This window comes from Emydura macquarii, unplaced genomic scaffold (assembly GCF_026122565.2).
Source record: "Emydura macquarii macquarii isolate MOO-44397 ecotype Brisbane River unplaced genomic scaffold, CSIRO-AGI_Emac_v2 contig_1146, whole genome shotgun sequence".
Classification (NCBI taxonomy): domain Eukaryota; kingdom Metazoa; phylum Chordata; order Testudines; family Chelidae; genus Emydura; species Emydura macquarii.
The window spans coordinates 19,175,556-19,198,162 of NW_027131283.1; the positions used below are offsets into that span (position 1 = coordinate 19,175,556).

The following is a 22,607-nucleotide window of genomic DNA, read 5'->3' on the forward strand; positions in this document are numbered from 1 at the left end:
CAAACATTTCTGCTACTTTATAAGGATATTAGGCCAGATTCTCTGATCTATTACATCCATTTTGCACCACTTGGTAGCACCACAGTGAATTAAACTGGCCAGATATAGCTAACAGAGAATCAACCTGCAAAGGGGCCCTCTTACCTGGCAGAAACCTGGCAGAGATGTCTCCTGTTCCAGCTGCACCACTCAACCCTGGCATTAGGGGATGGAGGAGACATATAAGATGGGCTTGGGGCAAAGAGGGGGTGTGACTAAGCCGAGTGGTGCTACAAAAAATCCTCCACACGTATAAGGTCAATGAAGGACCTTATGCCAATATAATAAGTTTGAGCTGTTGCCCTGCAATGCTGACTTAGGCTGAAGCTAGAGAGCAGGGGATCAAGGAGTTACAACCACTGAACAACCACCGTGCCCCCCTCTCTATCGGGTCTGAGTGGAGCAGGGTAGACAGTCTAGTCCACTGTGACAAATCCTTTTATTTGTGTATCAAATTGGATATTGTTCTTGCACTTCACTGTCGGTTATAAATTCCATGCACACTTGGTACTGGTCTGTGCTGTGTAAAGTATGGAGCTACATCATCTCAGGAGGAACTCTGGCAGGCATCTGCCCCAATGAGCCCTCAGGTGTGCCAAGCGAGCGTGCATACTACTTTGCCATCAGCAAAAGCAACATGGAGCTATGTCTCTTTCCTGCCCCATTTCCATCTGTAGCCAGAAGTCATTCTGTGCTTGATTGAGCTCAAGGACTGCAACTGAGATTGGCCCCAGCCTGAGGATTAAGTTGAGGGGAAAGTTTCCTTGTGCCCTCAACCACTTGCACACCTGCACAAGATGAGTCAATCTCCAGATGTATGCTGTGCTGAACAGAAGACTGGTGGACAAATTCTGCCATCAGGCATGTGAGTGCAATTCCCATTGCCTTGAATGGAAATAACGTTCATGCCCTCAAGAGCAGAATTTGACTGTCTTACGAACAATAGGAGTTGCATGTGAGATCAAGAACATAGTCTCCCAAGGTGCTACTGTGAGGAACCGGGGGCACTTTGCTTCCTCAGCAGGTTTCCCCTTTGGAAAGATAAGATGTGCCCACGTTAAAACACATATACTGTAGAAGGGTTTCAGCTCAGGGTGCATTTTACAGTAACCACGAAAGCAGGTTGCAGGGAAAATACATTTTTTCTCCTTATATGGTCAGAGAGTAAGTCCCAGTGAAGACATTACTTGGGTGCTTATTTTGCCCTTGTGTAAGATATGCAATGGGACTCGGACTGTTTACACAAATTTCAAAGCCATTTAAAATGAGAACAAAGATGACTGAATATGACAGACAGTTCCTGAGGAAAATCCTCAGTCCATTCATTTAGAAATCCTTCTTTTTTTAAAACCCCAGAGCTACTTTCTGCCCTCAGTTACACTCAGGCAACCCAACTGTCCTATGTAAAGCAGAGTAGGACCCAGCCCCTTATGTATCAGATCCTCCTCTCACAACATTGCAACTTCAAAAATGCAGTCAACAAGGCTATAGCAGTATAAAGGAGGGCAGACTATGACCTTATGAATTTTTACTCCTATATTTCCGTATAGAGTTTAATTCCAACATATTTATTTAATTTTACTAAATTAGTGCCTGTTGTCACCCAAGTGCTGCGAAACAAAATATTAAAACACAGACTAAGCCCAATCCTGAACTCATTTTTTACTGAGAGAGATCTCAAGTTCATTTCAGGAAGAGCGAGGCTGGACTAAAAACAGAGCAAGGGCTTCAGGGTTAGGCCCATGAATAATATGATGCTACTCACTCAGTAAGAGGCCAGATCTATGGCCCACTGAAGTCAATGGGAATCTTTCCAATGATTTCAATGGGCACTGGATCATAATTCAGCCTTGTGAGCACCACAGAAAGAGGTGTATACGGATTGCAGCCACTTTGGGTTCAGTTAAGGGGATTAGAAGATTAGAATGAAAATGTATGGGACTGTGAAGAAGCTGAGTTTCTAGTCCGTCTCTGCACTGACTAAATGCAGCACTCCCTGGAGTCAAGTGGGGTATTTGCCTGAGTGAGGGCAGAATTTGACCCCTACATTTTATTTTTCTGCTTGAAAATAACTGTTTTAAAATAGCATCTTCTGACTCGATAGATAAGATCCCTGTGTGGATGGCACCTGCTGGCAGAGTCTGCCCAGTCTTTACCTGGGCATGCTGTGATTGGGAGGGCACAAGAAACCTTCCCCCTTCTGTAAACTGTTTAAAGGCCAGGCAAAATTGCAGATCTTGTGCTGGGGAAGTTCAGGGACTCTTTAGTTTCCATTCTCTTGGGGGACATACAACATGCCCCTGTGGGAAGAGCAGAGGCTGCACCATGGCCCTCCCCGCAACCAGCCTGCAAAGCAGACTGCACCCAATAAATAGCAGGCACGTTCCCATTACATGCTGGAGAGCTCAGAGAAGTTCCTAAGTTCCTCCTCACAGTCTCCCTGAGGCAATGCAGCTCTGCACTGTCCCTTATTCTGGACATGCTCTTTCTAGCTCTTAGTGACAAGGATAAAGATTTACTGCTGTTAGCACCAAGGCTACAAGAGATTTCTGTATTGTATTACTTTTCATACATCAGCAGGCTTGGTAACTAAATTCCAACTACAAAGGGGGGTTGGTGGAAAATACAAACTCTGCCTTAGTTACAAATTTGCAACCCCTCTGTCTTCACTGACACCGCTGTGAGGCAGGGAAATAATATCCACAATTTACAGTTGGGGGAACAGAGTCACAGAAAGGTTACATCATGCAGCTTACTCACGGTCACATTCAAAATGTATAAGATGTTTACTCTCCTAAATTACAGCATTGTTCACCAATAATCACTGCATATCTAATGGCAGAACCTGGTCTTGCACATTGTTTCCCCATTACAAAAAGAAAATAATAGAGAGAGAAATTTAAGTCAGCAGGTGTTAGATGCATACCTGATATTTCTGCCTTTGGAAATCACCCTCTTAGTCCATTATATTCTGGGTTGATTAGAGGAAATGGCGTGTTATATTCAAGGGCTCTGCTTGTTTGTATAAACAACGCTTTAAGTTCATGTGCAGTTCATCTTTTTTTATAATGCATATTTAGACAGTTATGGTTTTGGCAATTCTCTATTCTCCAACTGCTGGGTATATTTCTGCCTCATACGTGCACCTGCTCTCTTCCAGTTCTGATTCTAAAGCATTGGTGACAGATTTCAGCAGACCCTGGTCTTATATCTGGAGCTTCAGGCACACATATTTTCAGATAAAAGAAATATCTTTGTCTCTGAACAAGATCTTTCAAACCACCATTTATTTTCTCACGTGTAAGTTACTTTGCAGTAAAAATTTAGAAAACATTTTAGAGGCATTTACTATTTAAAAAAATGTACATCTGGATCTTAAAAGGAAACGGACTTGGCTAAATTTCTCTGGTTGCATTCAAAGAAAAAATACATTCAGAATCTGCCCTGGTGAGAAATCTGCAAAGGCCAGAGAATGACCTAAAATGTTCATTTTTTACAGTGCTACCATCAGGTTGCATGCTTGGCAGTAATCTTGTTATAGTTCACAAGTTAAGCAGGGTAAGACCTGCTCAGTGCTAGAATAGCGTACATTTGAGACAAATTCAAGAATGCTTCAGGAGAAGCATTAATGATTCAGGGCCTGATTCAAGTCTCAAACTGAATTTTTTGGCATTGCTTCTCATTTACATTACTGTAAATGGGATCAGAATTAGGCCTCTTAATGTAAGTGAGACTCTTCCCTCTGAGGCAATACTGAATTAATACTCTAGAGGCACTGTGCTGCAGGAAGATCTGTCTTTCAAACAGATGTAAAGAGGGGGAAGTCTTTGTGGTCAAATCCTAAAGCAATGTTCGCAAAAGCGGGATGTTAATCCCACCATTCTGCTCAAATTCAAATGTGTATTAATTACATTGTAATGACAAAAATTCCTTTTGCAGCTTCAAATGGATGCTAATTTTCACTTCCATGCCGTTGTATAGCATTTCTTTGCATTTTTAGGAACCAGTCCTTCCAACGATTATTATTGCATGTAGCCCTTTGTATCCTGAATGGTCCCATTTACTTGAGTTTTGGTGCTAAAACAGCTGTAACATTCCACCCCAACTGTGCCTGCATTTCAGTGGCTGGCAAAGTGATTCCTATGTAAACTTGTAAAATGCACTGGTGTCCTTCGAGGGGAAATTTAGTACATACAGGTAGGTTATTATGATGATGCTGATGCTGACATCTTTAACATGAAAGCCAGATTTTTAATAAAATCTAAGCATATGTCATACAATCATGTCGACTAATATTAATGCTTACTTTAACAGAACAGGTTCTCTTCCACACCTGCTTATGCCTCATTGTCTCATTTGAACAAAATGTAAGCTACACATCATTTTCATTTAGCCTGGGCTAACTCAGCCTCCACCAGCATGGGATTTAGTCAGTAAGGAAAAACATTTCCTTAAGCCGTGTCTATACCTAAAACGCTACAGCAGCACAGCTGTGCTCCTGTAGTGCTTCAGTGTTGACCCTACCTACGACAGAAGGGATTTGCCCATCAGCATTGGTAATCCACATTCCCAAGAGGTGGTAGCTAGATTGACGGAAGAATTCTGCTGTCGACCTAGCACTGTCTATACTAAGGTTAGGCAGGTACAGTACACCCTCGCTATAACGCCTTCCATAATAACGAACCTTCAGCTATAATGAACTCAGTCCCTGGATCCCACTTTGAGTCCTGCTGCTGCGGTGGAGGCTGACAGCTCCCCTCCCCCACCAGCAGTGGGGCTCTTTTGCTATAATGAACCCCTGGATATAACAAACAAATGACTTGGATCCTGACAGGGTCTTTATAGCGAGGATTCACTGTATAGCTACGTCTCAGCACTGTGGATTTTTTACACCCCCGAGAGATATAGTTATACCGATGTAAATTCCTAGTGTAGACCGGGCCCTAGTCTGTGAAATAATGTACATATTCAAAGCAAGGATGCAAAAAACGGCCCAAACAAGCAAATTATGGACCTCTGGTTGTGCTTCCTTTACTCACATGTATGAGCTCTTATGGACGTGAGTAGTCCCACTGACTTCAATGTGAGTAAAAAATTGCACAATTTGGCCCTGTATATATATTTGCTTCTTCAAAATAGCATGAATTCGCCTAAAAAAATGACAACTGTGGTCCTTGCAAGCAATTCAGCTCTCCATTAAAACATCCTATGAAAGTATTTCAAGGCAGTGATTGGAAATAAGATCTTGTTTGACACTTAGTCCTACCTAGATCTCCCTTCATGCACATGTCAAAAACTTCAGAACAGAGCTCCAAGAACCATTTTTGTGCTCAGGCCATGCACAGAACTCTCTTGATGTCAATGAAATTGGCACATGCAAATCAAGGGCTATGTCTTTAAAAGACAAGTTGAGGATTTCACAACATCTACTACTACTGCTAAAAGTGGCTTGAGCATCGAGAGTGGAGGACATGTCTGAAGTCAATCAACAGGGCACAGAGAATTATGTACCTATAGTATTCTGTTACTGTAGTGCATGCTAAAAGATTGTTCTTTAAGTTCACCATTTGTTCTTAGTGGTGGACACCCTGGCAGATTTAGACAGCTGCTTCTCAGAAGAATTGGGTGTTTCTGATTGAGAAATGTTTTCCTTCTACTTGTCAGGCAGATAAGACTAACTGGTTCTGTGAGTCTTTTTGACACTATAGCCAGAGTGTGACAGCAGTAAGAGGAAAACATGTCTTCACTGGCTGAGTTTCATCCATTCCTGCTAACAAATGTTACAGATGTGTTAGATAAGATACACTCACTCTCCTGAGAAATGGATCCTTGCCCCATATGGACAGTAAAAGTTATTGGAGAGCGCTTGAGTCCACTTTCAATAAAATGTCTTCATGATTCTTTTTGTGACAGCAAGTTGTCTGCCATTCTAAGGAAGGTGGAGACAAAGCCCTTGCTCAAGAATTTCCACCCTGTCTCACACTTCCCCTTTTCAGAATCAATGATTGAGAAGTTGGTGACTTAAGCTACACCTAGATTCACCTAGTTTTTTGGATCCCCATCAATCTGGATTGAGATTTGGGCATGGTTCAGAGTCTGCATTTATTTCTTTGGTTAAAAATTACCTTCTGAAAGTGCAAAGATTTTATTAGCTCTTTCAGCAACTTTTGGTAGAGTGGACAACAGGCTGCTGTAAACTTATATACAGGGCTAATCTGAAGTGGATAGGATCAGTGAGTCTATTCATTCTTCTCAGAGAGGACCCAGAAAGATGTGCCAGAAAACTGTTTATTTCTCTTAAACATTTCTAGGTGCATCGTCCTGTCAATTCTCTTGTTCAGCATACATACAAGGCCCCTGGGGAGATCTGTAACATGAGTTGAGCTGCAGTACTATAGGCAATGCCTAAAGTGGACTGTGACATTGTCAGGCAAGGGAAAGCCTGGTAGGGTTATAAATTCTCTGTCCTATGCAGGGTATTCCCACCTCTTGATTCAGATGACACAATCTCAGGATGTTATTGGACCCATCATTGCTGCTGAATTCCAAGATAGAAGCAAATCACAGCAAACACCTTCAGCAAACAGATTAAAGATGTTCTATGTGAATGATTTGTTGAAGTAGGGATACTAAAAAATTAAGTTTTTGTAAAGCATAAAACCCCTCTAGAAATCCTGTCATATTGTTTACAGAAAGAATTCTGGGACACTACAAATTAATAAACATATTTCACCAGGATATAACTTTACAGGAACATAAATACACACAAATGAAGATAATTAGGAGTTAAGGCCATAACTACTAAACTAGATTCTGATCTCACATCATTGCAATCTGAGAGTGACTCTATTGAATTTAAAAGCGTCACTCTGGCTTTAAACTGGGGTGAGGGAGTTTAGAATCAGGCCCTTATCAGACTTCTTTGTTAAATAAAAGATGCAGCAGGGTATGAGTTAAAATCCACATGTCCAGCATTCCAGACTCAGATTTGAATTTTCCTCTTTTATTGATTGAGTCAGTAATATTTAAAAATGCCAAACTGATCTTTCCCTTAAGGGAGATGTAAAATAGACAAAAATCCCCCTTGTGCTAAAATTTTATATGACACGTTTTAGCTTGGAGAGAGAAATTTTTTAATTGCTGCATTGCAATTGTCTGGAAATAGGAGTTTCTCAGGAAGTGCTGAGAAATCCTGACAACTGGGGTGGGGAAGGGGGGTGAAGAGAAAGGGATCTCTTCTTCAGTGATATTTCTGTCGATAAGGAAAGTCACCAAGCTCTAAGTGAATATCCCTTTGGAGACTAGGGGTGTTCCCCAGGGGAAGATGATGTAGCCATAGCATCCCTAACCCCACTAATCTTTGATTGGACAACTGGGGATAAATTAGAGAAACTTTCAGAGTCCTTTGGCTTATTCCAGGGACCAGGCCGGGTCCTATCCTTCCCCAGAATCAGAGAAATATACAGATGGTTTAAAATCACCATTTCCAGCACGACCCTGACAGGTCCTGCAAGGGCCTGAGAACCTAGGTCTACTCATCCATCTGTGTTCTTATATGGTGCTCATTACCATAGCATTTGCACACCTCTCAATAATTTAAAAAGAAATAACAAAGAAAGTATCTTTTGTTTTCATCACAAAAGATAGGAGTAAATTTCTTGATTAAATTATAGATCAGGGTATTTGATTTTTGATTGTTTTGTTTTATTTACGTTGTTATGTGAGAAGAGGTTTTTGAGAGAAAGATCAATCAGAGAGATGAGGCTTGCATTTAATTCTATGAAGTTACTACTTTCTTAGCTCCTATGGAATGAATTCCACACATTAGGTCCAAGCTCCTATGAAAGTTTTGTCTCTAGCACTGAAAGGCATTCTTTAAATTAGCTGGGGCCAATCCCCAGGAGGGCTTTGAATACTAGGACAAAGGCATTGACTTGGACTCTATTCATTTGGGAACAAGGGCAGAGAACAGAGTGCTGGTGTGATAGACCCGTGGCAACCTATGTTGCTAAGCAGAAAGGCTGCTGCATATCTTACTAGTTGAGGTTTTTTCCAGGGTGTGTGGCTTCCTTTCTAGATATACTTAGTTGCAATGACCAATCTTGAAAATCAGAAATGCATGGACCACATTGGCCAGACCTGTGACGAGCAAGTTGAACTGCCATTTTTAGGCTGGCCACAGATATAATTGGCCTTTTTGCCACCATGAGTCCTGAGTCCAAAAAACTCCAGGTTTGAAGACTGACTTAACAATCTGAGGGCAGATGCCTCAGTGGGCGGTACATTTCAGAGAAGGCCAGTTCATTAAAGCATTTCCCTTTTCCCACTAGCATCCCCTCCATCTTGTCTGAGTTCAGTTTTAGTCAGCTGCTTTGTATCCAGGTGCTAATTTCAGCTAGGCAGAGAGAAAGCTGGAAAATATTGTTGTTTAGCTCTGACATAAAGGAGATGTAAAGATGGGTGTCATCTGAATACTGGTCTCCCTTCAGGCCATATTGTCCCCACCAGCTGTCCCAATGGCTTTACACCCAAGTTGAGTAATGCAGGGGAAAGGATTGAGCTCTGTGGGACTCTTCAAGTGAGAGGTCTTGAAGTGGAGGAACTATTGCCCATAGCAACCATCTAATTTCTCTTTGGGAGGAAGGAGTGGAGTCATTTCAGGGTGTTTCTGTTCATGCTGCAGCCTCCTGGAGGCAGAACAGGAGTTATTTGGTGATCTCAATGGTGGCAAACGATGCAGATAGGCCCAAGAGGATGGGTATGTATACACTTTCCTCATCTATGGACAGGAGGTGGTTACCCACCAGAGCAGCGGTTCTCAAACTATGGGGCACGGGAATGTGTCAAGGGAGGCGTGAGCTATGTGCTTTTAAAAAAACATGTGGGTTTTTTTTAAGCACTCCAGCCGTCAGCTCAAGGTGGCTGGGACTCATGCAGAAGGGTTGTGCACACCTGGGAGGTGGAGGGAGGGGATAAAGGGGACAGCTGGACCCCCGCCACCGCAGAGCTGACTGCCAGATCCCCCCCTGCCTGGGACTGACAGACTGAATCCTGCCATCCAGGCTTGGGCTTTCCTTCATCCTCATAATCCCTCACTGGGGGCAGGGGGGAGGAAGCAGTCTGGGCTTGAGCTCTCCTCCTCTCCCCAGTCCCTCACTGGGAGGCAGTCGGGGCTTGGGCTCTCCTTCCCTACCCTCCATCCCTCACCTGGAGATGGCGGTGGGGCTCTGGTTGTCAGCTCAGGGCTGGAAGGACTCCGGCTGTCAGCCCCAGGCCTGCGGCAGTAGCAGCACAAAAGTAAGAGTGGCAATGGGGTGCTAAGTCCGCTGTGCAAAGTGATATTGACAAATGTCACTTTTCACATTGCCAACCTTACTTCTGCGCTGTTACTGGCGCAGCGCTGCCTTCAGAGCTGGGCACCTGGCCAGCAGCCACTGCTCTCTGCTCTGCCTTTGGAGCTGGGCAGCGGTATACGTACTTGTGTGGGGGTGAGGAGATGCATAAAGGACGACAGATGCAAAGAAGGGGGGTGCGATGAAATAAGTTTGAGAACCACTGCACCAGAGCAACAGTAACTATTTCTATACCTGGCCTGAAACCTGAGTGCGAGGGATCCAGGACAGTGGAAGCTGTCAGGCAGCACTGGAAACTGTTTGTTTGCTAGCTTCCTAATTGGGTTGTTTAGAAAAGGGAGTTTAGACACTGTACAGGAGTTTGCAAGATAACTAGAATCCAGCACTGGTTCCGTTCATACAGGCCAGACTATTGCATGGCCATTTGCCTAAAATAGTTGTGGTGCTACTGTGGGTACTATGCTAGGGGAAGGTTAGTCTGCTGGAGGCAGGGATGGTGAGGACTTTTGGCAGGAGGTACAAGCCTAACCCTGCCAGATGTACTCGCTCTCCATGTCTGACTCAATTTCCCTGGCTACCAGTCCCTGACTTCCTCCTTGAGCCAGGAACCAGAAGTGGGGAGGTGAAAAGTCAGGCCAGGGTGGAGTGAGCCGGCAGAGAGTTTGCAGTAAGGGAGGAAGGCAAATTAGTCTGTGGCCAAGAGAGATGGACTGACAGGATAAGGCTGATGGGCTGATCAACAGGGAGTCAGTGGGATAGACCAGGTGAATCTTGCACTGTTTTTCTATCTCTGTGCCACCTCTCAACATATGTTTAAAAAAAACCCCTGTCTTATTGAACACCATTCTAATTTTGACACCTCCTCTCTATCAAATCCCCATTCACCACTGAGGTGATAAGGAGCTCAAACAGGATAGGATATAGTATCCACTCTATAGGCCTAAGGCTCAAAAGTGCTGAGCATCCATAACTCTCAGTGATGTCAACAAGAACTGTGGATGTCCATTCCTGCTCAGGAGAACGCCATACATGTGAGGTAGCTTAAATGCAACATTCCTGTTCTTATCATGAGGATTTAGGTGTCAAATCCACACCACATAGTCCACTATCAAATTGGTCCATCACCACACAAAATGTACAAAAGCAGTGAAAAACAATCTTAAAATACACACTGGAGGTGATTTTACTATTCACTTGGGACTGCAATACAAATATTTTGAAATAAAGAAAACATAATGCTGCTATCAATTCTAATGGGTAAAAATGAATAAATACTAGCTAAATTGTCTCAATTTTCTCAAGAACATTTTTATTTTAAAGATATAAAACAATTTTCTTAAGACAAAATTTAAAAAAATCCCTACTTTCTGTTGTCTTACCTGGAATACCTTGGTGAGCAGAATTCTTATTCAGCTGGGTGGGTGGCTTTTTTTGTTTTTGTTTTGCTTTTTGTTTTGCTTTGTTTTATTCTTTTTTGCAAACAAGTAGTCTTCAGTGTTTTTACAGCAGTGGCTACCACAGAAACTATATCTCTTGCACTTCTTATCTTGGAGGGTGGACAAAATGAACAAACTGAAAATAATACTACAATGAACAGTAAATGATTAAAGGTTTACAATACAAAAAATAGTGTAAAAAGGAAGACAAGTTTAAATATTGTTGTGTAAGAAAGGGATGAAAATAATACAAGGATGAGAATGAGTAAAATGATAGGCTGGAACATCTGGGAAAGTAAATACAAAGACAAAGAGAACGATTAATTAATAAAAAAAGCAAGTTCAACGTTTCAACAGAATCCCAATCCTGTAAAAGTGCTAGGTGCTGATCTCCCACTGACTTCAATAGGAAATCTGCATGAAGAGCACCTGCAGAGTCACACTCCCAAATTACTGATTTAAATACTGTATTTGGGGTTTTTGGGTTTGTTTTTTTTAGAAAATACTAAGTAATCAATTACTTTTACATAGTGTGAAGCTCATCCTTCAAATGCTCCATGCACAGGTCTCCTTTTAAATTAATGGGAGTTCTAAAAGTGCAGAGCAATTGGCTAGGTAGTAGAATTGCTGAAAAGGATCTTGGAGTTACAGTGGATCAACAAATGGAATATGAGTCAACAAAGTGATGCAGCTGCGAATAAGGCTAATATCAGTCTTGGGTGTATTAATAGGAGTGTCGGATGTAAGACATGGGAGGTAATTATCCCACTCCACTCGGCACTGGTGAGGCTTCAGGTGGAGTGCTGTGTCCAGTTCTTTAGGAAAGATGTGGACAAACTGGAGAGTGTCCAGTGGAGAGCAACATAAACAATAAAAGGTTTCTAAATTGACCTATGAGGAAAAGTTAAAAAAACTAGTCTTCAGAAAAGAAGCCGGAGGGGGGATCTGATAACACACTTTAGATATGCTAAGGGCTGTTATAAAGAGAACTGTAATCAATTATCCTTCATGTCCACAGATGGTAGGACAAGAAGTAAATGGCCTTAATCTCCAGCAAGGGAGATTTAGGTTAGATATTTAGGAAAAAATTTCTAACTATAAGGGTAGTTAAATTCTGGAATAGGCATCCAAGGGAGGCTGTGGAATCCACATCATTGGATGTTTTTAAGAACAGGTTGGACAAACACCTGTTAGGGATGGTCTAGGTTTACTTGGTCCTGCCTTAGAGCAGGGGGTTAGACTTAACTTTTCAAAGTCCCTTCCAGCCCTATATCTCTACGGTTCTATGATTATAAATGCCAGATCAGGCCCAGAAGCTGGATGAGAACATGGTATAATGTCTTTTCCTTTTGCTAAAGATGCAATGCGCCCTATCACACTTTGATTTTTATGCAGTGTACTTGTAGTACTTGACTATGTGTCTGTGACTTTCTCATACAAGGGAACAAACAATCTGATTAGTCAACATATGAATAAAAAATAATAGCTTTCAGCTTCACATAGCAACAATTCTGACCGTAAGGCTAGAAGTACTGTACAAAGATAACACAACATAAAACAAAACCTACTACGAAGTCTGGAGAATTTTATGACCAATAGCAATATTTGTAGTTTCTCATACTAAGATAAGGGTAATTAAATCTTATTCTTCAGGGAATAAGATGAGAGTCTCAGGTGTCAGGAAGGAATTATCTCCCTGAATTCAGTAGGGCATAACATCACATGTAGTATGGAGGATTTTTGTTGTTTTTTGTTTCTTTTCCTTGCACTGAAGCATAGGCTTGAGTCACTCTAGATGCAGTATATTATACTTGATTAACCGTCTGATCTGTTAAAGCAAATGCTATATTCTATTCCTCAGTTTCGTTGTGATCATCATCTAGAGTAGAGGTTCCCAACCTTTTACTCAGCACGACTCCATTTAAACACTGAAAATTTTTGGCGACCCCCGCAGACAAGTCAGAGCATTGCAATGCTTATGGCATTTATATTTTTAATTGAAACCATCTAAAATTATTTTAACTTTTTTAAAATAAAAATTACAACATTGAATACAAAGCCTAAAATAGCTATTAAATCCATTTATCTAATATTTATTATTTTTGCTTTAACTGTGGATTATATTTACTGTGTGTGGTCATACTGTTAAACAACCCTAGATTTCACGATTGCTAAATTGAGACTTAAAAGTGTGGGAAGGGGGCACACTGCAGATTCTGGGCACTGCTGCTATGTATAGGTATCCAGCAACAGAGTGCTGTAATGTAAGCTGTTCCCTGGTGCTATCTCTTTTGCCATGGGTGGCTCTGGTTCCCAGATCAGCCCAGACACTGGAGGATACAAAATGACTTAAAGCCACCGTATCCCTTTTCCCCTGGCTACAAGTTTTGTTGTGCTGCACCTCTTTAGTGCCTTGCAGTAGCTGTCCTCATTCATCTCACTTAGGCCCATCCAGAACATTGTGACCACTTCCTCTCCCCGTTCTCCTGCCCCAGGCAGCCCCACACCCAGCATTGTGACACCCCTCACTCTCTTACCCCTGGCAGCCGCCCAGCACTGTGACACTCCACATTTCTCCTGCCCCAGGCAGCCCCCAGCACTGTGACAGCCCCGCCCCTGCTCTCCTGGTCCAGGCAGCCCCACCACACCCAGCACTGTGACACCATCATCTCTCCTGCCCCAGGCAGCCCCACACCGAGCACTGTTACACCCCCACATCTCTCTTGCCCCTCACCACACTGTGCCTCCCTGCTGCCCCAGCCCACAGCAGTTCCTCCCCCTATTCCAGGGCTGCTGCCCCGAGTTTGGCACTGATGGCTGTCGAGACGTGCCCAGGACTCACTGCGGTGGAGAGGGCGCACGAGTGGGGAGGACACAAAGCGAAAGAGGAGGAGTGATGCCACCTGCTCATGACCTGGCTGGGCTAGTGCTGCTGCTGCCCCGAGCAGGCCGGAGCCCCACCTCGCGCTGCCCAGTGCTCCTGGCTGGGAGCTGTCGAGCATCTTTGCAACCCCGTTTTTTATCATTACAATCCTAAATAGGGTCGTGACCCCAAGGCTGGGAACCGCTGATCTAGACTGCACTTACGTGGCACTCCCTCAGGCCAAAGGACATTTGTGCACTGCCATTATTGGTGATGTCAGCACAACTCTGGCAAACTGCCACAAAGCCAGATTGTTCTGTCTCTCATAATAATAGTATCTACAGTATTTTGTTTATTTATTTTTTAATGTTGAGGAGCCTGGTTCTACAACCCCTACCTTACAAAAATAGTCACTACTCACGAGTAGCCCCATTGACTCCATTAGGAGGATCAAGTCCCGTGTGATAGACTGGGGGATTTAAAATTAAATCATAAATATTTAGAAATCAGAGACTTTGCCCACCAGATTATAACAATTTTAATATGTTATAGATCAAATTAAAGGCTTAAGCTATTTGGCAGTGTCTTTTTACCTTTAGGCAGTAATAAGTAAAAAACTACCTGACTCACTGACAAAGGTTCATCTGCACTTCGGTCATCTGATGACTTTGGAACTTCTAATCTGTCGATGAAAGTCTGGAGTTCTTTCCTAAATGCCTTCATCTGTGCATTGATTCGATAAAGAAGCTCATGTTCCCGAATTCTACTGCCATCATCTTCTTCATCCATCAGTCCAAACAGATCCCCATTGGCCACATAAATTCTTGCCTCTGTTATGATGGTACTCGTATCAGAAATCAGACGATCTATTGTCTTGCCCAGTCGCTCGGCTTCAGAGCGGATGTCCTTCATCTGCTGCCGATCTGTGAAGCTCTTCTGCCACCCAGTCGGTGTAGGATAAAAAGACCTAGTGGGAGTCAGGCACCGGATGTTGCGTACCTCCTCAGAATCACTTTCCCCACCGATGGGGCCTTCCCTTTTGCGGTGGGGAGGGCGGGAATCATCATCACTTTCTTTTTTCCCTGCATCACTTTCAGCGTCACTATCTCTGGGGCTGCCCCGGATCCCAAGGTGAGAGGCCAAATCATAGCGCTGCATGTTGGACATTAACACTCTGTTTTCATACTGAAGTTGCATGACTTTGCCACTGAGCTCATTGATTTGCATTCGCGCAGCTTTTAGCTCTTCTTGCAGTGCTTCCGTCTTGGCATTATCATGGTGCCTCGAGCTCTCGTGGGTGCCAGATTTGTATTTGTATTTGTTTAGCTCAGTTGTGATGCGCTTGTTTTGTTCCTCCACGTCAGCCAAGTTTCTCCTCAGCAATTCTGTCTCATCTTCAACTAGCTGCAAATGCTGCCGTAACTCTGAGAGAGATTCACTCTGTTCCCCCATGAGGGGATTTGCTGTTCCTGAGAAATCATCTCCTCTTAAATCATCAAGCTCTGCTTTCAGTCCCCTGTTTTCTACTTCCAGTTCTACTATTTTCCTTCCAAGGATGTTGGCTTCTTCCTCTACTAGTCTCAATCTAAGTTTGAGCTCTGCTTCTCTTGTGGTAGGTGGCCCTCCTGCTTCACCTTTTGGTAAGGGACTGTCTAGATCCCCATAAAATGATCTATATTTTTGAAGCTCATGTTCAAATCTGTCTTTCTCCTTATCGATTTTAGCCATTTTTTTCCTCATCAGGGCAGCTTCTTCTTTAACAAACTGCAACTGGCATTTCAGATCTTCATTGTCCTCCTAAAAAAAAACCCAAAATCTGAAAATCATTTTATGTTATAAATAAAGAGAACACTACTTGTCATCAAACATAGTTTTAAATTAAAAGGTTAACGATAAAAGCAATCTAACTTCAGAAGTTAAAATATGACTATAATAATTATTTTTCTACTTCTGACAACGAGATTAAGACAAAAAAACTTTCTTTTTTTTTTGCTATGGAAGTCTGCACTGTTTTTGGAAAAAATACATTTTCAGGAGCCCTTCATGAAAGACTGAGATTTTATTAGCTCATGATATGTGGAAAGTAAAAAGAGTGAGATGATACTTTTTAAGCTTCAGACCCAAAAGGCTGAAAAACTAAAATTGAAATGAAGTCAAATAAGGCAACACACCCATAAAAGCATCTCAAAGCCAGCACCCAAGAAGTCCCAGAGTCCTGATTCAGATGAAACTCTTGTTGACTTCAATGGGAGTTTTGCCTTCCACCCTGATCCTACAAGTTGCATTTCTGAACCCATGCTGAGCTCAACTGCAGTCAATGCACAGGTCCACTTACACCATTCTCAGTGCAGGGTTGGGTCAGTTGTCAAAACTGCAGATTTGGGCCCAGGATCCCTATATCCCATAAAGCAGTATGATATAATATTAAACATCAAAACATACAACAAAAACAAAGGGCCAGATCCTCAGTTCATATAAATTGGTGTAGCTCCACTGAAGCCTCAAGCGGAGAATCCGGTCTGTTATTTTTTCAACATACCTCAGTGGGTGTCTGCTGTGATTTTTTTTCTGATTTTTGCAAGTCTTTGCTCCCTCTTCTTTTCAACGACAGCTACAAAAAAGTAAGATACATTGAACATGTCACTAACCATGTATCTAATTCAGCCCCATTTTCTAAAATATACCAAGTCAAATAAAACTATTTGGACTGCGTCTTCTAATTTCTGTAATTTCACAAACAAAGGAGATAATTCTGCCTTAAAATAACACAACAAAAATACTATATTAGGCTAAGCAAAATAGTAATCATTGTTGGTTACCTTTTAAATATTCAAACATCAAATAATAAATCCGTACAATATCCCCATGAGGCAGGTAACAAACTTATCATCATAACCATCATTTTACAGATGGGTAAACAGCACAGAGGGTAAAATCTTGGCTTCACTGAAGACAATGAAGTTCTACCATTAACATCAATGGGGCCAGGATTTCATCCAGGAAGCCTTGCCCCAGGCCAAAGAAGGAATCAGAAACAGGCTGTTCCCAGTGATCAAGTCATTGGGCCTCCCTGCTTTCATTAAAAACCATTTTTTCTAAATACATTTTAAAACTAGAGCTGGAGAAATAATTTGTTGTGAATCACTTATCTGATAGGGTTAGCTCTCTTTTCTTTTCATAATTTGTTTGCAAACCAATCCTGATGTCTGTGAATGTATTAGTTAGTCACAAGTATTAACCAAATTTTATAGATGACTAATTTTCAACTAGTAGAGTGTTTGCAAACAGTTCACTATTTACGGAGCAGGATGGGTCACCAAAGTCACACAATATTGTTTCTTCTGCCTGATCAGATGACTGGAAGCTTTTAAATAGGAGAATCATAGAAACCTAAAAATGTAGAACCAGAAGGGATCTCAATAGGTCATCTAGTCCAGTCCCATGCACTGAGGCAGGACTAAGTATATCTAGACCATACTTGATAGGTGTTTGTCTAACCTATTCTTAGAATCCTCCAGTGACAGACATTTCCACAACCTCCCTAGGTTATTTGTTCCAGTGCTTAATTACCCTTACAGTTAGGAAGTTTTTCCTAATGTCTAACCTAAATCTCCTTTGCTGCAATTTAAGCCCATTACTTCTTGTCCTGTCCTCAGTGCTTAAGGAACACAATTTATCACCCTCCTCTTTATATCAACCTTTTACATCCTTGAAGACTGTTATGTCCCCCCTCAGTCTTCTCCAGACTAAGCAAACCCAATTTTTTTCCCTCATAGGACATGTTTTCTAGACATTTAATCATTTTTGCTACTGTCCTCTGGACTTTCTCCAATTTGTCCACATCTTTCCTGAAGTGTGGTGCCCAGAACTGGACACAGTACTCCAGTTGAGGCCTTTTCAGTGCTGAGTAGAGCGGAAGAATTACTTCTGGTGTCTTACTAACAATAATCTTGCTAATACATTCCATAATGATGTTTGCTTTTTTTGCAGCAGTATTTACATTGACACATATTTAGTTTGTGATCCACTATCACCCCCCGATCCTTTTCTTCAGTACTCCTTCCTAGACAGTCATTTCCTATTTTGTATGTGTGCAATTGATGATTCCTTCCCAAGTGGAGTACTTTGCATCTGTCCTTATTGAATTTCATCCTATTTATTTCAGACCATTTCTCCATTTTGTCAAGATCATTTTGAATTCTAAACTTGTCCTCCGAAGTACTTGCAACCCCTCCCAGCTTGGTACCATCCACAAACTTCATAAGCATACTCTCTATGACATTATCTAAAGCATTTATTAAGATATTAAATAGAACCAGGTACAGGACAGATCCCTGCGGGACCCCACTCAATATGCCCTTCCAGCTTGAGTGTGAACCATTGATAACTACTCTCTTTTCCAACCAGTTGTGAATCACCTTACATGTAGATTCATAAAGGCTATATTTCTCTAGGTTGTTCATGAGAAGGTCATGCGAGACAGTATCAGAGGCATTACTAAATTCGAGCTATATCACATTTACTGCTTTCCCCCACCCACAGGTCTTGTTACCTTGTCAAAGAAGGATATTAGATTGGCTTGACGTGATTTGTTCTTGACAAATCCATGCTGATTGTTACTTATCACCTTATTTTCTTCCAGGTACTTACTAATTAATTGTTTGATTATTTGCTTCATTATCTTTCCATGTACCGAAGTTAAGCTGACTGGTCTATAACTCCCAGGGTTGTCCTTATTCTCCTTTTTATAGATAGATACTCCCATCCTCCACGAATTCTCAAAGATGATCACTAATAGCTCAGAGATCTCTTCAGACAGTTTCTTAAATATTCTAGGATGTAGTTCATCATGCCTTGCTGACTTGAAGACATCTCATTTGTTATTTTCCTATTTTAGCCTCAGATCCTATGCCACTGATACTGATGTTCACTAAGTTAGTCATCTAATCACTGCTAACCTTTCTTGTGAAAACTGAAACAAAAATGCATTTAACACTTTGACCATTGCTGTGTTTTTTATTATTATTTTTCCCTCCTAACTGAGGATTCGTAACTAAGTAATGGGTCAGATCCTGGTCTCTGCACTGGCTGCTCTGCTCTGCCCCTGCAACATAAAGCAGCCAGAGAGCTAGTACTGGCCATCTAAGTATTATCCCTGCCTGGGGAATCTTTGGATGGCATAAAGAGGGTATGACATGCTTCCTCCCCCTCCCTTCGCCCCACACACACACACTAGCACAGAGAGTGTGGCAGGGAGAAAGCAGGTATGGCCAACACAATCCTGGTGATCTCTGGCTATTAGAACTGTCTGTTGGGGCCTCCAAATGTAAGTTAGAACAGCTCCTGAGGCTGCTCTGAGTTGTATCAGGGACCAGATGGGTTCTGAGACAGCTCAGAGATCAGGGGAACATAAAGGTGGTTTCAGTTCATCTTGGTCACCCACACGCACATGGTCCTGAGCTATGGATCCAGCCCAATAAGTAGTGAACACTCTTGTTTGTGAATAGGTGCCCTGGTTTGCATATAAATAGGAGTATTCATATAAAATAGCTACTCCCTAAACATGTTATGTGAACAAAAATGTGTTCATGTGATTGCATATAAACAACAAACTAAGATGGATGTGAACGTGAGCATGCCAGATGTTCTGAATTTGAATAGGTGTCTACAAACATTATTTTTGCAGTATTCCACCAACCCTACTTAAAACCACTATAATTAACATTGTGTAAATGCCTTCATAAAGCTCATTCCTGGATGTATTTAACTTGTAAATCACAAAACGGGTCAACTCTAATATAATGGGTTATTTTGCTTGTTTCTGAAATGTAGAATAGGGAGCGGAAAGAAGGAAAGTGTGTATCTGTGGAGCACAGTAAGGTCCTCATTCCCTTCTTGTGGCTGGTTTACATAACACGTTAATGAGTTTGCTACAGCTGCCAGTTAGGGGGCTCAGTCTCTCAGCTCAAGCAGTAGATGCTTGTGCTGAAGGTCCTAGGTTCAAACCCAGCTGACATATCCACAAGGTTTCCACAGGCACAGAGTGGGGCTTATGGCTACCAGTGATGGAAAGTCCATTAGTAAGGAAATGGCGGTAGTGAAAAACAGCTGCAACCACCCCACTCTCATCAAGGGCAAATACAGCCTGGCAAGTGGAGGGCACCAGCTGGGAAAGGCATTGAGGGGATGTGCCAAATCAGAACATTCCTGTTGCAGCTTCTCCTGGCTTCTATGCAACCCCAGGTAGTACTTAAACCTATCCCACCCTGACCATTCTCCCCAAAGGCAGGGAAGTGGTACTAACATGCTTTCCCTCCCTCTGAAGACATTCCCCTCTCTGGCACAAAAGGCCTCAGTAGCAGAAAGAAGAGAAATGTGCACTTCCCTGCGGCAGTGGGGAGATAATCCAGACACTATCTAAAAGCAAAGCTACCTTTATTCAGTTTGAAGTCTGAACCACATAAACCTCATGCATCAGGAAACAATGGATCAGTATGTTGTACACAGCAACTCTGTGCATGACTCTACCTACAGATCCCATTCATTCACCACCCTCTGATAGCAGTCCTCATAACAAATAAGATTCACACAGTGCAGTGTAGCAAAACTAAATAAAATGACATGAAAATGCCAGAAGCAACTAGAGACAAGTCCAAGGGTGTTCAGGTTCAGGAGTCCAGTTTGAGCCATTACAGAATCAGGCCCGAGTCATGAAGTTCAGATCAGGATATAGGGCCAAAATTCAGAGTGGCGCTTGGATATGCTAAGACTTGGCATTACACTTTGGAACCCTCTCTTGCAGAAACACGAAGGAGATGTTCAGATTGATGGATTCAAGGATGGATAAGGAACTGGACCTTGAGAGGTTCAGTTTCATATTAAGTTTCACAAAAGGAAAGGAACCTTGTAATTAATCCCCACAAGCAAACAGATTGCTTTAGTACTGCAAACCTTCACACAACAGATCATTGTCAATGCTGCCCATTGATAAAATACTAGGGGTAGTAAAAATATAGTTCTTCTTCATCATCAAATTTCCTTTTTTCCATCTCCCAGAGCTCATCACCTCTCCAGATATACAGAGGTTCTGAAGTGCTGAGCTCCAACTTCTCCACTGGGCCCTCCAGCTCCTAGTTAAAGACAAGGGCTGTATGAAAAAATTCTCACAACAAACAAAACTGGCCAAAAAAAAACCCTCATCCAATTTTTCCAGGTTTGAGAAGAGCTAAACATAAATATGTTTGCTCTCACCTCAAATTTTTAACAAACATTAAAGTAATTTTTGATATTAACAAAAATAACTTGCATTTATATATTGCCTTTCATTCTGCTCTTCTCAAATTATAACTATACCCATAGCTCATATCATCCTCTACTGAAATGAAGTAGCAGTTTAACAGCACACAGCAACACTTCATACTTTTATAGCAGAAAGCAACAAAGAATACCACATATACAATTAAAATTGGAGGAGTGATTTGGGTAGATAGATTGTGCCCAATTGGAACTTGGGTGGGACACTGGGATTAACATCCATTCTTTTGTGAAAAGTACCATGGGACATTTAATGACCACAGGACTCATAGACTCTAAGGTCAGAAGGGACCAATAAGATCATCTAGTCTGACCTCCTGCACAATGCAGGCCACAGAACTTCACCCACCCACTCCTGTAATAAACCTCTAACCTATGATTGAGTTATTAAAGTCCTCATCATAGAATCATAGAATATTAGAGTTGGAAGGGACCTCAGGAGGTCATCTAGTCCAACCCCCTGCTCAAAGCAGGACTAACCTCAGTTAAATCATCCCAGCCAGGGCTTTGTCAAGCCACAGCTTAAAAACCTCTAAAGATGGAGATTCCACCACCTCCCTAGGTAACCCATTCCAGTGCTTCATCCTCCTCCTACTGAAAAACTTATTCTTAATATCCAATCTAGACCTCCCCCACCTCAAATCATGGTTTAAAGACTTTAAGGTTCATAGAATCCACCAGCAAGTGAGCCATGCCCCATGCTACAGAGGAAGGCGAAAAGCCCCCAGAGCCTTTGCCAATCTGCCCTGGGGGAAAGTTCCTTCCCAAACCCAAATATGGCAATCATTTAAACCTTGAGCATGTGGGCAAGACTCATCAGCCAGACACCCAAGAAAGAATTCTCTGTAATAACTCAGAACCCACCCTATCTAACATCCCTTCACAGGCCATTGGCATGTCTACCACCATAGTCAAAGATCAGTCAATTGCCAAACAAGGCTGCCCATCATACCATCCCCTCCATAAATTTATCAAGCTCAGTTTTGAACCCAGCTAGGTTTTTTGCCCCCACTGCTCCCCTTGGAAGGATGTTTCAGATCTTCACTCCTCTGATGGTTAGAAACCTGCATCTAATTTCAAGTCTAAACTTCCTGGTGGCCAGTTTATATCCATTAGTTCCTGTGTCCACATTGGTGCTGAACTTAAATAATTCCTCTCCCTCCCTGATATTTATCCCTCAATTTTATGTCTCTTCTGAACATAAGAATGACCACACTGGGTCAGACCAATGGTCCATTTAGCCCAGTATCCTGTCATCCAACAGTGACCAGTGCCAGGTGCTTCAGAGAAAATGAACAGAACAGGCAATCATCGAGTGATCCAAAGCTGACCTCTTCAAAAATACAGTGCTCCTTAACAGCATGTCAGAACACTGACCAAATACTGACACTGAACAGAGAATGTCACCTATTGACTATCAAACACTATATCCTGCAGCTCATGAATAATAAGTTCTTCAGCAGGTTTTTTCAATGGGATAGATACAAATTTATAATGTCTAGACATATTTGCCATCATTCTATCTCCAGATCCTCCATATTTCATACTTTAAAAACTATTGATCCTATTTTCAATGTGTGAAATTATCTACTTCTGCTAACA

At 42.1% G+C, this 22,607-nt stretch overlaps 1 protein-coding gene across 3 annotated transcripts in view; it reads right to left on the reverse strand.

Moving 5' to 3' along the window:
- The window catches only part of MTCL3 (MTCL family member 3), a 48,184-nt gene that overhangs the window by 3,127 nt on the left and 22,450 nt on the right, over positions 1-22,607 (reverse strand). Inside the window, exons 4-6 of one of the 3 annotated variants that reach the window (XR_010919453.1) lie at positions 16,231-16,302; positions 14,322-15,488; positions 10,772-11,115 (exon numbers count right to left, since the gene is read on the reverse strand). Coding sequence is in view for 1 of the 3 variants with exons in the window: in XM_067546720.1 (XP_067402821.1) it covers positions 11,005-11,115; positions 14,313-15,488; positions 16,231-16,302 (1,359 nt within the window). In the remaining 2 variants the exon portion in view is untranslated. Of the gene's footprint in view, positions 1-10,622; positions 11,116-14,312; positions 15,489-16,230; positions 16,303-22,607 lie in introns of those variants that run through there. The other 2 variants (XR_010919452.1, XM_067546720.1) reach the window with 2 other exon arrangements.